Source organism: Cervus elaphus, chromosome X, assembly GCF_910594005.1.
Source record: "Cervus elaphus chromosome X, mCerEla1.1, whole genome shotgun sequence".
NCBI classification, from domain to species: Eukaryota; Metazoa; Chordata; class Mammalia; order Artiodactyla; family Cervidae; genus Cervus; species Cervus elaphus.
Genome location: NC_057848.1, coordinates 109,413,277 through 109,428,122, shown reverse-complemented (window position 1 = coordinate 109,428,122; position 14,846 = coordinate 109,413,277). Strand labels below are relative to the sequence as shown.

The following is a 14,846-nucleotide window of genomic DNA, read 5'->3' as shown; positions in this document are numbered from 1 at the left end:
GATTTTGGGAGGGTTCCCATCATTCTCAGAATTCAGTAACAGTGGCTTATTGTGCCTAAACTGTTTGTGAAAACACTAGGGCTTATATTGAACACTTACTTTCTCTCTCGGAGTCTAGAGTTTTGGTACATGCCAGACAGAGGCTGTGTATGTGACCAGCCTTCAACAAGAAGCCCTGGGTGCTGAGTCTTAAGTGAGCTTCCCTGGTTGGCAATATTTCATACATGTTGTCACAACTCATTGAACTGGGAATTGCATCCTGCCTGTGTGACTCCACTGAGAGAGCACTGTGGAAACTGGTGCCTATTTCCCCTGAACTTTGTCTAATGCACCTTTTCCTTTTGCTGATATTGCTTTGTATCCTTTTGCTGTAATCACAACTTTTAGTATGACTATATACATAGTCATGTGAGTCCTCTTAGTGAATCACTGAATCGGGTGGGGGGTGGTCTTTTGGGCGCCCATAAACATAATCATAGACCTAACTGTAAAAGCTAAAGCTATAAAACTATTTAAAAAATAGGAATAAATCTTTGTGACTTTGGGCTAGGCAAAGCCTTGTTAGATAGGAAACTAAAAGTAAAATTAGATAAGCTGGGCTTAACCAAAACTAAAAACTTCAAATGACACTATCAAGAAAGTAAATCCAGTGGTTGATATTCTTCAGAGGAAAAAAAAAAGTGAAAAGACAATCCATAGAATGGGAGAAACCATTTGCCAATCACATATCTAAAAAGGGGTTTGTATCCAGAATACATAAAGAACCTTTAGGGACCTATATCCAGGTGGTGCTAGTGGTAAAGAAACCGCCTGTCAATGCAGGAGACATAAGAGATGTGGGTTCAATCCCTGGGTTGGGAAGGTCTGCTGGAGGAGGAAATGGCAACCCACTCCAGTATTCTTGCCTGGAGAATCCCATTGGACAGAGGAGCCTGGCAGGCTACAGTCCATAGGATTGCAAAGAGTTGGAAACAACTGTAGTGACTTAGTACACCCACATATCTAGAATATAAAAAGAATCTTTACAACTCAACAATAAAAAGACAACCCAATTAACAAATGGGCAAAGGATCTGAATGGACATTTCTCCAAAAGAAGGTAGACAGTCAATCGGCACATGATTAATGATAATTAATAATTATGATGATTAATATCAGCCATTAGGGAAACGTGAAATCAAAACTACAGTGAGATACCACTTCATACCCACTAAAATGGTTAGAATCAAAAAGATGGTCAACAGTAAGGAAAAGACCCTGATGCTGGGAAAGAATGAAGGCAGGAAGAAAAGGGGATGACAGAGGATGAGACAGGTGGATGGCATCACTGACTCGATGGACATGAGTTTGAGCAAGTTCTGGGCCTTGGTGATGGGTAGGGAAGCCTGGCGTGCTGCTGTCCACAGGGTTGCAAACAGTTGGATACAACTGAGCGACTGAACAACAACCAAGGATTGGTAAGGATATGAAGAAACTGGAACCTTCAGACATTGCTGGTGGGAATGTAAAATGGTACAGTCTCCTTTGGAAAACAATGTGGCAATTCCTCATAATGCTAAACACAGTTACCAAATGACCCAGCACTTCCTCTTCTAGATGTATATCCAAGAGAAAAAAAAATATGCCCAAATAAAAACTTGTACATGAAGGTTCGTAGCAGCATTATTCATTAACAGTAAAAAAGCAGAAATAACCCAGATGCTTGTCACCTGGTGAATGGATAACCAAAATGTGCCACATATCAATATGGTAAAGTATTGTTTAGCAATATAAAGGAATGAAATATTGATACATGCTACAACATAATGAACTTTGAAAAACTTATATAAGTAAAGGATAAAATACATTGGGGAAAGTGGCTCTTTGCCAGCTTAGATTCAGAAATAAATATAAAATGAAAAGAATATAATGTAAATATTTCCTGAGAACAGAGCTTCTTACACATTATTTTGGGTCAAACGCCCATATCACCATTGCTATGTAAAAGAGAAAAGCATCCTAAGGCATTTCAATTGGCACAGTGATGTACCAAGAAGATGAACTCCATTTGATTTATCTTCAGTGTCCTCATCTCTACCATCAAGATCCTAGGCTGTTAAGTGGAGTCAAACAATAAAGGTTATTCAGACTAGTTTCCAAAACCAAATATCAATAGTTCTGAGATTTTAGATTAATTTCTCCTCTATGCCTCTGTCTTCCTTTATTAATGTGGATGTGACAAAGTTGGCCAAGTCATACTATACTAATTCAGTTCAGTTCAGTTTAGTTCAGTTGCTCAGTTGTGTCCGACTCTCTACAACCCCATGGACTGCAGCACGCCAGGCTTCCCTGTCCATTGCCAACTCCCAGAGTTTACTCAAACTCATGTCCATTGAGTCTGTGATGCCATCCAACCAACTCATCCTCTGTCATCCCCTTCTCCTCCTGCCTTCAATCTTTCCTAGTATCAGGGTCTTTTCAAATGAGTCAGTTCTTCGCATCAGGTGGCCAAAGTATTGGAGTTTCGGCTTCAGCATCAGTCCTTCCAATGAATGAATATTCAGGACTGATTTCCTTTAGGATGGACTATACTAATTGAGGTCAAGAGAAATACTAATATTGTTTCCAATAGTTTCCCATTTTTATTTGGTTGCTATCTGGCCTTAATCTCTTCAGTCTAAGAATTGAAATCATAGGCCATTAAAGATCATTGATTTAAGCCAAGAAAACTAAATCAGAGGTCAGTTTTCCTAAACTGTAAGCTTCACGAGGGCAAGGACTACATCTGTTTTGTGCTTCCCTGTTGGCTCAGGTGGTAAAGAATCTGCCTGCAATGAAAGAGAGCTGGGTTCAATCCCTGGGTCAGGAAGATCTCCTGGAGAAGGGAATGGCAACTCACTCCAGTATTCTTGCCTGGAGAATTTCATGGAGAGAGGAGCCTGGAAGGCTACAGGCCATGGGGCCACAAAGGGTCAGACATGACTGAGCAACTAACACTTTCAACATTAATGTTTCCAGTACCTGGCACAAAATTGGTACTCAGTTAATACTTACAAATAAATTAACAATCAGAAGAATAAGTAACCTGGTGGTTTTCAAACTTAAAAGTGCATCTGAATCACCCAGAAAACTGATTAAAACACAGACTGCCAGGCCTCACCCCAGCCTTTCTGATTTAGTAGGCCTAGGATAGGAACCAATATTTTACATCTCTAACAAGTTCCCAGTGGATATCAATGTTTTCTGGTACAGTGCCTGGCACATAGCGGGCACACAATTTTAACTATATTAGTTGCAAGAATAAGTGACTAAACAGATTTTAACAAGTACTTATTAAATTGAATTTTGTTTTCTGAAATGGAAAAGAGGTTGGAGTTGAACCCTCTCCCCTGCCTTTTTGGAAAAGAAATGGAAAGATTTCACCCTACATGAAGTTGATTTATAAATATAAGTACATGAAGTCAATTTATAAGTATACATATATGAAGTTGATTTATAAGTAAAAATTTAACTTTTTGACTCATTTCGCTTTTCTTTTCAGTCAATCTGTATATGTCATGCTTTATATAACAGCATATTCAAAGCATTTATGAATGGTGTATAACACAAGTATCAGCAATCACAAGAAAAGATGGTGACATCAAATCCTTACCCAGGGGATGGCCACCACTGGGCTATGAAAAAAGTTGAGAAAATAAATTTTTAAAAGGGAAAAAGCAAGGTAACCATTATGTGTTTTTAAGTTTTTAGTAGAGTAAAATTACAGACTATTCAAGTAACCAACCAGCATGCTATCATTAAAAAAGTAGATAAAATAGCCTAACTCAGGAAGTCATGGTAAAGGGTTAAATAAATAAAACTACCTTTAAATGTATTTTTTCCATAATCAGAAAAGAGGACATTGTTGAGCAGAGACAAAGGCTTAGAACAGTACAAAATACCAGATAGGCAGGTGAGAGTGGAAATCAGTACTTAGAAATAAGGTAATGAAAATTCAAAGCTCTCAGTCTTCTAAATTACAGTCCTAACGATTTTGGTTTTCTTGAAGTCCTATAGGTAGTGAATGTATAAAAATGAATTAAATGATATAGTTTTGTGGGTAGGTGAAGTCCTTAATATCCTATTAATCTAGCTGGGAACATGAACTTCGAGTTCTAAATATATAATGAACTTGTAAGTAATACTGTGTGACTATAAACAACTATGAAGTATTTAGCCAATCACTCTCAACCAAAACAAGGACTGTTTACCAAGAACATCAGTTTAACTCAGTATGAAATGTAGTTCTTTAACCTTTCAGATAGGAAAATGTTCAGATTATCCAAATTGTCTAGAAAAAAACCCTGTAAACACTTTTCTGTCATGAGACCCTTTCTTATTCCATTCTGTTCTTCCACTTGCATAATATAAACATGAAAGGGTATCTGATAAGTATACCTAAATTAAGTTTACTTCAAATTAAACTTCAAGCATTTAGTCTTTATTTTCCTAAGTAGTTTCTGACTCCTAAAGCAAGCAAGCAAACAAACAAACAAACATATAAACAAGCAAAATTTCCATTTTGCCTCTCCTTTTTGGATGTGCTCCAGTATCATAAGCTAGTGTAAGTCTATTTTGAAGGCAGGAGGGGTAGTTTTAAGCTTTTCTTTAAAAGACTTTGAAATCACATGATTTTCTAAAGTTTTAAAAGAAACTATGGAAGTTTGTGTTATTTTTTTGTATAACACAATAATTCATCTATTCTCATCTCCAGGGAAAAAAATGAGTAAGAGGCTACAGTCTGATATTTGGTGACTCTCACCAACACCCAGATTGATTTATATGTTTTTTCCTCTATGCGTCCACAATGTGTTTCATATAGCTCTATCATGACAATGACAAAAATCTAATTTCTGGATGATAACTGAAAATAGATTTTTAAAAAGCCCTCACCTAGTCTGGTTCTTAAAAGTAAGAAATCTAAGTCTAAAATTACATGTTAATTAATTAATTAATTCAAAAATTACATTTAACCTTAACAGGAGGAATTCAAGGTTTTAATTTCTTGCTATCAGACACAAATTACTTTCATCTTAAAATTAGCAAAAGAGTATGGTCCTGAAAAATGAAAGCTTGATTGCTAGAAAGGAGAATCAAACAAGCTACTGTGTAGCTTATCTTATTTTAAAAAAGTCAAGAGCTCATGCATGTTTTGTAGAGCTAAAGGCAGGTTAATTTATGTTAAAGGATCCCTACTTGTTTCACCTGACTTTCAGTTGAGATAGACAGTCTACGAAAGTCCACCTGAAAAATAAATGGCTCAAATTAAACTTAGGATACGAACGAAAATACATGATCTTACAAAGTCTCATTCCAAAATAATGTTCTTAAACATGAAAATATCCCAATTCATTTCCCAAGTAGTATCTTACCTGCTTTATCTCACTTTTTAACTGCATGATCCCAGTTCGTTCTGTTTTGGTTGCTCCAACAGCACCAACCTCACGGATTGAAATAGCAGGGCTGATATTTGAATCAGTGGGGCGAACTATATAGCATGACAAATTAAAGAGAAAGAGGGAGGATAATCAGGTTCAAACTTTTTCTCCACCACTTTTAAAAGACTCAGATGTATGACCTCCTTTTATGTTAATAATAATGAAAAATTTAACAGCTATAACGTTTCTATTCAAAGTGTGGTCCACAGACCTGCAGCATCACCATCACCTAGAAGCTTGCTAGAATTTTAGGCCCAACTGTAGACCTATTGAATCAAAGTCTGCAGTTTAGCAAGATAACCCAAGATACTGTTCATTCTTATAAACAGTAAGGCTTGAGGAATACTGCTTTATAACTTTCTCTTACCACTCTAAGGTATTCATCCATCTGATATTATATATTTATTTATTCTAACTTTGAAAGTTAAGCATGGGAGATGACTCTTCTCATTTGCTCTGATGTTTTAGGTACTTGATATCAAATACCACTGCCAAACCACCAAGTGCAGGTATAAAGTTTATTTGTGATAGACCCCAAATGTATTTGAATTTATAGGTGAAAGGATACATCTGATGTATTATAGCAGCTACACACACATACACATCACCATAAATGCTACTTAATTATTGTCAATTGGGATACAAGAGAGTTTTAGATGATATAGATTGCTATTTGTGCTAAAGTAGAGACTTAAGATAATGTAAAGGAATATATAAGACAGTCCAAAACAAAATATGATAGTAATCTACTTAATTTAAGGGGGAAAAAAGACACACAGTGGTTTCCAAATCTTGTTCCAAAAGAGAGCTTTGGTTTAAACTGTTCCATATATAGGGGTTATGTTTATTTGGAGGAAAAGTTTCTCTGATAAAAGAACAGCATTTTAAAATCAATGAAACATCTAAAATAAGCACTGTGAAATAGAAATGCAGTTATTCAACCTTACCACTTCGTTCCACTCCAAACTCCTTGCCACTGAGTATGTGATGCAGGAGGTTCTTCATGGCTGAAGGACTGAGATTCATCAGGCCATCTGTGGCTTCCTCAGCTAGTCAGCAGAAATGTTAGGACAGAGGTATTTCTAATTGGCTTGCCATTCCCACCCCACTTTTTCTGTTTCTTTTCTTGCTTAGAATTCCTGAGTCACTTGATTGGAAGAACAGAATTATGAAATACATTTCCAGCACCATATTGCCTAGGCATGCATACTGCAATACATTCTTAATAATTTAAGGACAGATTATCCAGTTTATGGATTAGCCAGGTTCTTGACTTCTTCAGTCCTCTTCCACATCAGTAGGGTACACTCAGTAGAATCTTTATTTGAAAGTGGGAAGAATGAAAGATAAGAAAAATCAAACTGGAAACCAGTTGGAGAAAGTAATGGATGTGTATATGAAGATAGGCTAAAATAATCAAAACTTCTCAGTCTGGAAATATGTGGATTTAAAAAGAGAATAGATATGAATCCTTGAAATTATGAAGAATATTGAGAAGATAACTTGAACTTGTTCATCAACATCAGACACCTATTATAAGTTTACTACATCTAGGTCATGATTTTAAGCAATGTTAGTACAAACAGGTATGACATAGTACTTGCCTTGAGAGGCTGACCAACTAGCAATGTGCGGGAAAGACCAGACATGTGAACAAGATAAACAACGATAAAACATGACATGGCTATACTAAGTGTCATATGAAAGGTACAGACAACAAATGCTTTGGAAATCAGAGGAGACATCAATCTCCAAGGATGAAAACTGTTAAAATGGGAAGCACTGTTGAAGTAAGAGGCAGAGGTCAGACTATTGAGGGTCTTGGATATCAGACTCAGGGACCTTGACTTTATCCTAGAAGAAATGAATAGCCATGGCTTGGGGAATCCACAAGAAAAAAATTTGTAATGGGCAATTAAGAAAAAGTGAAGAATGTTTGGGGATTTTATCCCTTCTTGAGGTTTATTATTGAATAATCAGACTCATAAAACATCCCTTAATATATATGTGTGTGTGTGTGTATGAGACTGACTCTTTGCGACCCTATGGACTGTAGCCTGCCAGGTTCCTCTGTCCATGGGATTCTCTGGCAAGAATATTGGAGTAGGTTGCCATGCCCTCCCTCAGGGGATCTTCCTGACCCAGGGTTCAAACCCATGTTTCTTATATCTCCTGCATTGGCAGGCAGGTTCTTTACCACTAGCGCCACCTGGAAAAGCCCAGTGTAATCTATAATAATAGATTACATTGTAATCTATAATAATTACAATGTAATCTATAATAATGTGCTGAACTGGAAATCATTTACAATAAGGCAGACTTGGACTCAAATTTCGCTATTTACTAGTTATGCAACTTTGGGCAAGTAATTAACCTGGGTTTCATTTTTTTAAAAAAACTGATCATTAGTTTTATATAAATTTTATACAATTTAAAAAGTTACTTTCCATTTATAGTTATTACAAAATTATAGGCTATGTTTCCATGTTGCACAATACATCCTTGAGCCTATCTTACATCCAATAGCTTGTTGAGTTCCAGTTTCTTTTTCAGTAAAAGTGAGATTAAAAATACCTTCACCATTGGGTTGTTGTAAGGATTAAATGAGATAATGTATAAAAGTACTGTCTGGCATATGGTAGGTACAGAATAATCATTACCTTTATTTCTCTAAAGGATTATTTAAATATACATTATATCATGTGATTTAGGTTGGATTCAAACCAATAAATTTAGCTGCTTGCTAACAGTGCAATTAAAAGCCTTTGGGGGACATTTAATTGAAACAATGGTTAACATTGAGTTTTGCAACTATGATTTTATTTTTGTATGCAATCCCTCTCTCTATTATTTTGTCATTCTTGTTGAAATCAAACAAATATGAAAGTCATGCCATGGGGTCCCCCCATAATTCTGTGCTACAGCTTCCAAAGGCCCCATTTATTTTTCTAACTAAAACTACCACCTTGCCAAATATACCTTTAGCTAATATCAAAAAGTTTTGTCAGATAAATATTAGCAGAAATATTGCCTTCCTTTAATTTGATCCTGATGGTAACTAGACAGAATACTGATACTATAATCAAACTGATGTGGTGACTCAATCTGACAGCCAGAGGTGGCATGCCTGAATCAGAATCAAACCCAGTCTGTCATACTTAGTTTGATGCATGCAGAAGACCCAGGTTCAATCACTGGGTTGGGAAGATCCCCCGGAGAAGGAAATGTCAACCTACTCCAATATTCTTGCCTGGAGAATTCCATGGACAGAGGAGCCTGGTGAGCTACAGTCCATGGGGTTGCCAAGAGTTGGACATGACTGAGCAGCTAAGACTTTCACTTTTCACATGCCCTGAATCATTCTAGGAGTTAGTAGGAAGGTAATTTGGAGTACAGAGCCACCAAAAGATGGAATTTTGAAATTGAAAACTGATATATAAATTTGTTATAGCAATCCCTTGACTTGCATAGAGACAAACATGGGAACAATACTGCTATATGCAGCATCTGAGCTACTGACAGAAATTTTTTAGCTTCCTTTCTCTCCTGATTCAAAACTTAATAGACCTGTAATAAAAGTGAATTCTGCCTCAGTTACTTAATTGAATACCTGAGCATCGAAGGGAGTGGGCCAGTTCTGTTGCCATAACTTGTATGATCAGACCAATTCGAAGTCGAAACATTTCAGCAAAAAGGCCAGGCTGAGTTCGCATATACATGGCTAGATATACCATTATTTCCTGTGCATGGAATGAATACAGACAAAAGTTATAACATAGATCTCACAAGGCCTATTTTGTGGTCTTCAGAAATTGCCAGATCAACTGAAAACAAACTTTTAAATATCAGTCATCAGATTAGGCTTTATAATTCTGCTCACCTGTGTAAGAATTGAAATGCTCATATCCCCTTCACTGGCTTCATCTATCAGTTGAGTGAGTACTTCATAGGGCAGAGGTCTAAGGAAGAAGACAGTGAAGAATGACAAAATTCTGCAACTACTTAAACCTAAATATATTGAGAAAATGAAAAAGCTCCTCCTAAGTCCAAGTCAGCGTCTCAACATCTCATCATTACTGGTATCATTCTGTTTCTTTCAGTCTTCAAAGTTTACTGCCTCCCCAAAGCACTCTGGCCTGTATGAACTCAGGAGAGCTCTGCTCTCTCCTCTCTAAGCCTGGATTGCCTTTCTCCCTCAAAATTGTACTTAAAACTCACCCCATGATGTCCATCCAGACCAGTTTTTCATGGTTAATTCTTAACATTTGATAAGTAAGTATTATGGCTGGAAAGTAACAAACTACATTTAAGCTGTGCCTTTTGGAAGTCATTTTATTGCTTTACAATCATACTTTATAGTCTCATACTGATTTTTATAGATTTGTCAGTTTATATATATATGCACACATACTCCCTCCCACACTTCTGACTCTCCTGTTGATACTAAGCACTCTGGGCGCATGGGGGATGTCATCTTCTTTTGGATTACCCACAGTAGTCACAAAATTGATCTAATTTGTAGTAAAAGGTTCTGCTTGGCAGGAGTAAGGTGTTATGGACTGAATTGTGTTCCAAGTTGCTATGTTGAAATCCTAACTCCTAGGACGTCAGAGTGTAACCTTGTTTGGAGATGGGGTCTATAAAGTGACTCTATAAAGAGGTAAGCTAAAGTGAGGTCATTGGGTGGGCCCTAATCTACTATGATGGGTGTCATAAGTGAGAAATTTGGACAGAGAGAAGAAATGTGAAGAGACATAAGGAAAAAATAGCCATCTATAAGCATAGGAGAGAGGTCTGGAATGAAGTCCATAGAATAGCTCATTTTGTGTGTGTGTGTGGGGGGGTAATTCCAGTTGCCTTGTTTGTTGGTTTTTTGAAGGAAAGGTTTGGTAAAGTCAATAAGTAAAAACAAACAAACAAAAAACCTCCAAAAGAGCAAAATACATTTGAGTACTACTCCCTGTGAGTTTTCTCTTTCATTTACTCATGTCCTACCACTGCTTCCTTGTGGCTCAGACGGTAAAGAATCTGCTTGCAATGTGGGAGACCTGGGTTCAATCCCTGGGTCGGGAAGATCCCCTGGAGAAGGAAATGGCAATCCACTCCAGTATTCTTGCCTGGAGAATCCCATGGACAGAGGAGTCTGGCAGGCTCCAGTCCATGGAGTCGCAAAGAGTTGGACACAACTAAGCACAGCACAGAAATATCACTACAAACATTCTCACATCGAGGGTCCCTGATAGAAGGTCACACACATAGGACATTATCATCCATTTATAGATTAGGACAACAGAATTGTGGCCAGTCCTCACAGCTCCTTAAAATTTCAGAGAAGCTTGATCAAACCCAAACAAAACCATACTAACGCAGAAATGGTCTTCTCTCGAGGTTCTGGAGGGAGTCCCACTGTCAAATGTTTCTGATGGGAGAGAAGGTCTGTGCAGGCCTACAAATAAACAGCGTAACAGTATTATCCTTCACAGAATACCTCAGATTTCCATGAAAATTCCTCTTTACAGTCTAGAAACCTTTGCTCCCCCCTTAATTTAATGACACATCAGTCTTTTCCTTAGGAAATGCCATGAAGATCAGAAAGGAGAGATTTCTATGAAGGTATTTTTATTTCCTAAGAGGTAGGATCTTTTAGTCTAGTGTAAATTCCTTCTTAAGATCTATGATTTTTATAGTTTTTAACACCTCTATAAGTCTACAGTTTATATGCTTCGGTATTAAATATTTGACACTCATAAAAAAAAGGTTAACTGATATCAGAAATTTTATGTGGGAAAAACAACAGTTCTAATGATTAGATGCTGTGGTGATTTCCTTAAAAAACTTCAGAAACAAATTTTTTAAAAAGCACCTCCATTTAGATTTGATATAAATTTAAGAATTCATAGTACCTCATCGAGTGCTTCCACCTTCTTCCTTAAGATTCCAGAGATGTATCTGATCAGGCCCCAGTGACGAATTTCTCCAACTTTGCCATATAGCTCAGTCAGCAGCTCTCTGACTGTCGTGCTCCCTTCATCATACAATCCAGTGTCCCAGTCAGGTCCTCTGAAATGTTAAAGGCAGGCCTACATTAATTATAAATAAAGCTACAGGCAACAATCTTTCATTTGTGTTATATTGAGTGTGCCTGTTTTTGATAGGTCTTTCTCATTAGGAAATGAATGTTATTTACTGTGAATTCTTATAAAACTATTTTAATAGTCAGTACTGAAAGCCAAATATCTAGATAAGAATAAGTCTTAGTTTCAGTTGTGTTTTGACAAAATGCATTCTTTTACCCTCTCAATGGGCTTCAAAGTAGCTGAAATGAAAGTCAAAGATTTAATTTAACTACTGTAAGTTCAGAAAGTATGGTGCACTTAGGGAAGTAATGAAGAAAAAAAATTTGCTTATTTTTAAAAGATATACATCATATACACTATTGCTGTAAAAATTTATATAATGCAAGTCAACTGTAAAATACCACAAAAGATATACAGAGTGGTATAAAATTGGGAATTTAATATATGATAAAAGGTAGATTATTTAGGGGAACAAGTTGAATCCATGCCTCGCACTGTACACCAAAATTCCAAATGTATCAAATTTAAATATTAAAGTACTAAATGAGATAGGGGAGAACTACTTTATTATTTTAGAAGCAAAAGGACTTTTAAATTGTGTACTTTATACCAGAAGCCATAAAAGAAAGGTTGATACATTTATATATCACACATAAATATATATTTATATAAATACAGAAAACTCATCGCAAAAACCACTATAAGAAAAGTCATAGAACAAATTACAAACTGAGAAAAAAAAATATTTCCAATTCATAGGCCAATTTCTCTAATATATAAAGAATTCCACTAAAAAGCTACTAGAACTCATCAATGAATTCAGTAAAGTTGCAGGATACAAAATTAATATACATAAATCTACTGCATTTCTACAAACTGACAATAAAGTATCAGAAAGAGAAATTAAGATCAATCTCATTTAAAATCATATCAAAAGAATAAAATAAAAATAAATCTAAGTAAGGAGATAAAAGACCTGTACTTGGAAAACTATAAGACACTGATGAAAGAAATTGAGGGTGACAGAAACAAATGAAAAGATATACTGTGTTCATGGATTGGAAGAATTAATATTGCTAATGTCACCACACTACCCAAGGCAATCTATAGGTTCAATGCAATCCTTATCAAAATACCAATGGCATTTTTCACAGAACTAGAACAAATAATCCTAAAATTTGTATGGAAATACTAAAGACACTGAATGGCCAAAATAATTTTAAAAAGAAAAAGCTGGGGGAATCATGCTCCCTGTCTTTGGACTATACTATAAAGCTATACTCTTCAAAGAAGTATGGTACTGGCACAAAAGCAGACACACAGACCAGTGGAACAGAGTAGAGACCCCAGAAATAAATTCACACTTATACAATCAATAAATGTTCAATAAAGGAGATAAGAATATACATTGGGAAAATATAGTCTCTTTAACAAATGGTGCTGGGAAAACTGGACAGCTACTAATACATGCAAGAGAATCAAACTGTATTACTTTCCCATACCATATACAAAAATAAACTCAAAATGGATTAAAGACTTAAATGTAAGACATGAAACCATAAAAATTCTAGAAGAAGAAAACATAGACAGTATGCTCTTTTGACACTGGTCTTAGCAATTTTTTTTTAAAAAATTAATTTTTATTATAGAATAGTTGCTTTACAATGCTGTGTTAGTTTTTGTTGTATAGCAAAGTGAATCAGCTATATGTGTGTATGTGTGTGTATATATATATATATAATCTCCTGTCTTTTGCATTTCCTTCCCATTTAGGAGTTTCCTGAGCTATACATTAGGTTCTCAATAGTTATGTCTTTTATACATAGTAGTGTATATATATCAACCTCAATCTCCCAATTGATCCCACCATCCCTTCCCCTGTCGCCATCTCCTATTCAAGTGTGGATAAATAAGCAAATAAGACTACCTCAAAGTAAAAGTTTTTGCACAGAGACAGAAACTGTCAAGAAAAAGTCTGTCTACTAAATAGAAGATTATTGTAAATGATATACCCACATCTCCTTGTCTCCTGCATTGGCAGGAGGATTCTTTACCACTGAGCCACCTAGGAAGCCCCAGTTCAGTAGTATTCTTGCCTAAAATGTATAAACTAAATTTAATTATGAAGAAACATCAGATAAACCAAACTTTAGGGACATTCTGCAAAATAAATGGTCTGTATCATTTAAAAATGTTAACAACAGCCATATCATCTTTTCTTTCTTCTCTGCTTCCACCATCATATCAGCTCCTCTCTCATAAGGACCCTCATGATTATATCAGGCCCATCTTGATCAACCAGGATAATCTCCCCCAACTCAAGATTCTTTTTGAAAAAATTTATTTATTTTAACTTGAAGGATAATTGTTAGTCTTCTGACCTCTGGGACTAAGATAATAAATCTATATTGTTTTAAATTAAAAAAAGTCAATAACATTTAAGATAAAGACTTAGGAACCGTTCCACATTAAAGGAGACAAGGAACACATGAGAACTAAATGAAATTCATCATTTAGATTTTCTTTTGCTATAAAGACATTATTGGGACAACCAACAAATCTCAGATATTTGTTGGACAACCAACAGAGCTGTACATTAGATAGTGGTATTATCTTAACATTAATTTTCTGATTTTGGCAATTGTACTGTGCTTATATAAGTGAATCCCTGTTGCTGCTGCTGCTGCTGCTAAGTCGCTTCAGTCGTGTCCAACTCTTTGCGACCCCATAGACGGCAGCCCACCAGGCTCCACCGTCCCTGGGATTCTCCAGGCAAGAACACTGGAGTGGGTTGCCATTTCCTTCTCCAACGCATGCAAGTGAAAAGGGAAAGTGAAGTCGTTCAGTCGTGTCCGACTCTTAGTGAGCCAATGGACTGCAGCCTACCAGGCTCCTCTGTCCATGGGATTTTCCAGGCAAGAGTACTGGAGTGGGGTGCCATTGCCTTCTCCGAGTGAATCCCTAGTCTTTAGGAAATACTGAAGTATTAATATTTGGGGGTAGAGAGGGGTTGTGTTTGCACTTATTATCAATGGTTCAGAAAAAATATGTGTGTGGTGATGACAATGATGAGATGATGATGAAGAAGACAGGGAAGGATGGAGGGAGGGAGGGAGGGAGAGAAAAAGAAAGACAGAGATAAATATTAAAGCTCAGTGTGAACATCTGAGGGATATGAGTGATGGATATCCAGAAATTCTTTTTTGTATTATCTTTACAAGTTTTCTCTCTAAGTTTGTAATGGTCAGAATGAAAATAAATAATATGAAAATAAGTGTTGTGATATCTCACAAGCAGGGAAGATCCTTTTTATT

The 14,846-nt window shown here is 36.2% G+C and overlaps 1 protein-coding gene across 5 annotated transcripts in view; it reads right to left on the bottom strand.

Moving 5' to 3' along the window:
* PHKA1 (phosphorylase kinase regulatory subunit alpha 1) overlaps window positions 1-14,846 on the bottom strand; it is a 185,834-nt gene that overhangs the window by 23,213 nt on the left and 147,775 nt on the right. For 2 of the 5 annotated variants that reach the window (XM_043895553.1, XM_043895556.1), the window contains 7 exons: window positions 11,359-11,515; window positions 10,822-10,901; window positions 9,336-9,414; window positions 9,066-9,195; window positions 6,403-6,504; window positions 5,390-5,505; window positions 5,214-5,261 (listed from right to left, as the gene is read on the bottom strand). In XM_043895553.1, the coding sequence (XP_043751488.1) occupies window positions 5,214-5,261; window positions 5,390-5,505; window positions 6,403-6,504; window positions 9,066-9,195; window positions 9,336-9,414; window positions 10,822-10,901; window positions 11,359-11,515 (712 nt within the window). The remainder of the gene's footprint in view (window positions 1-5,213; window positions 5,262-5,389; window positions 5,506-6,402; window positions 6,505-9,065; window positions 9,196-9,335; window positions 9,415-10,821; window positions 10,902-11,358; window positions 11,516-14,846) is intronic. The other 3 variants (XM_043895555.1, XM_043895557.1, XM_043895554.1) reach the window with 2 other exon arrangements.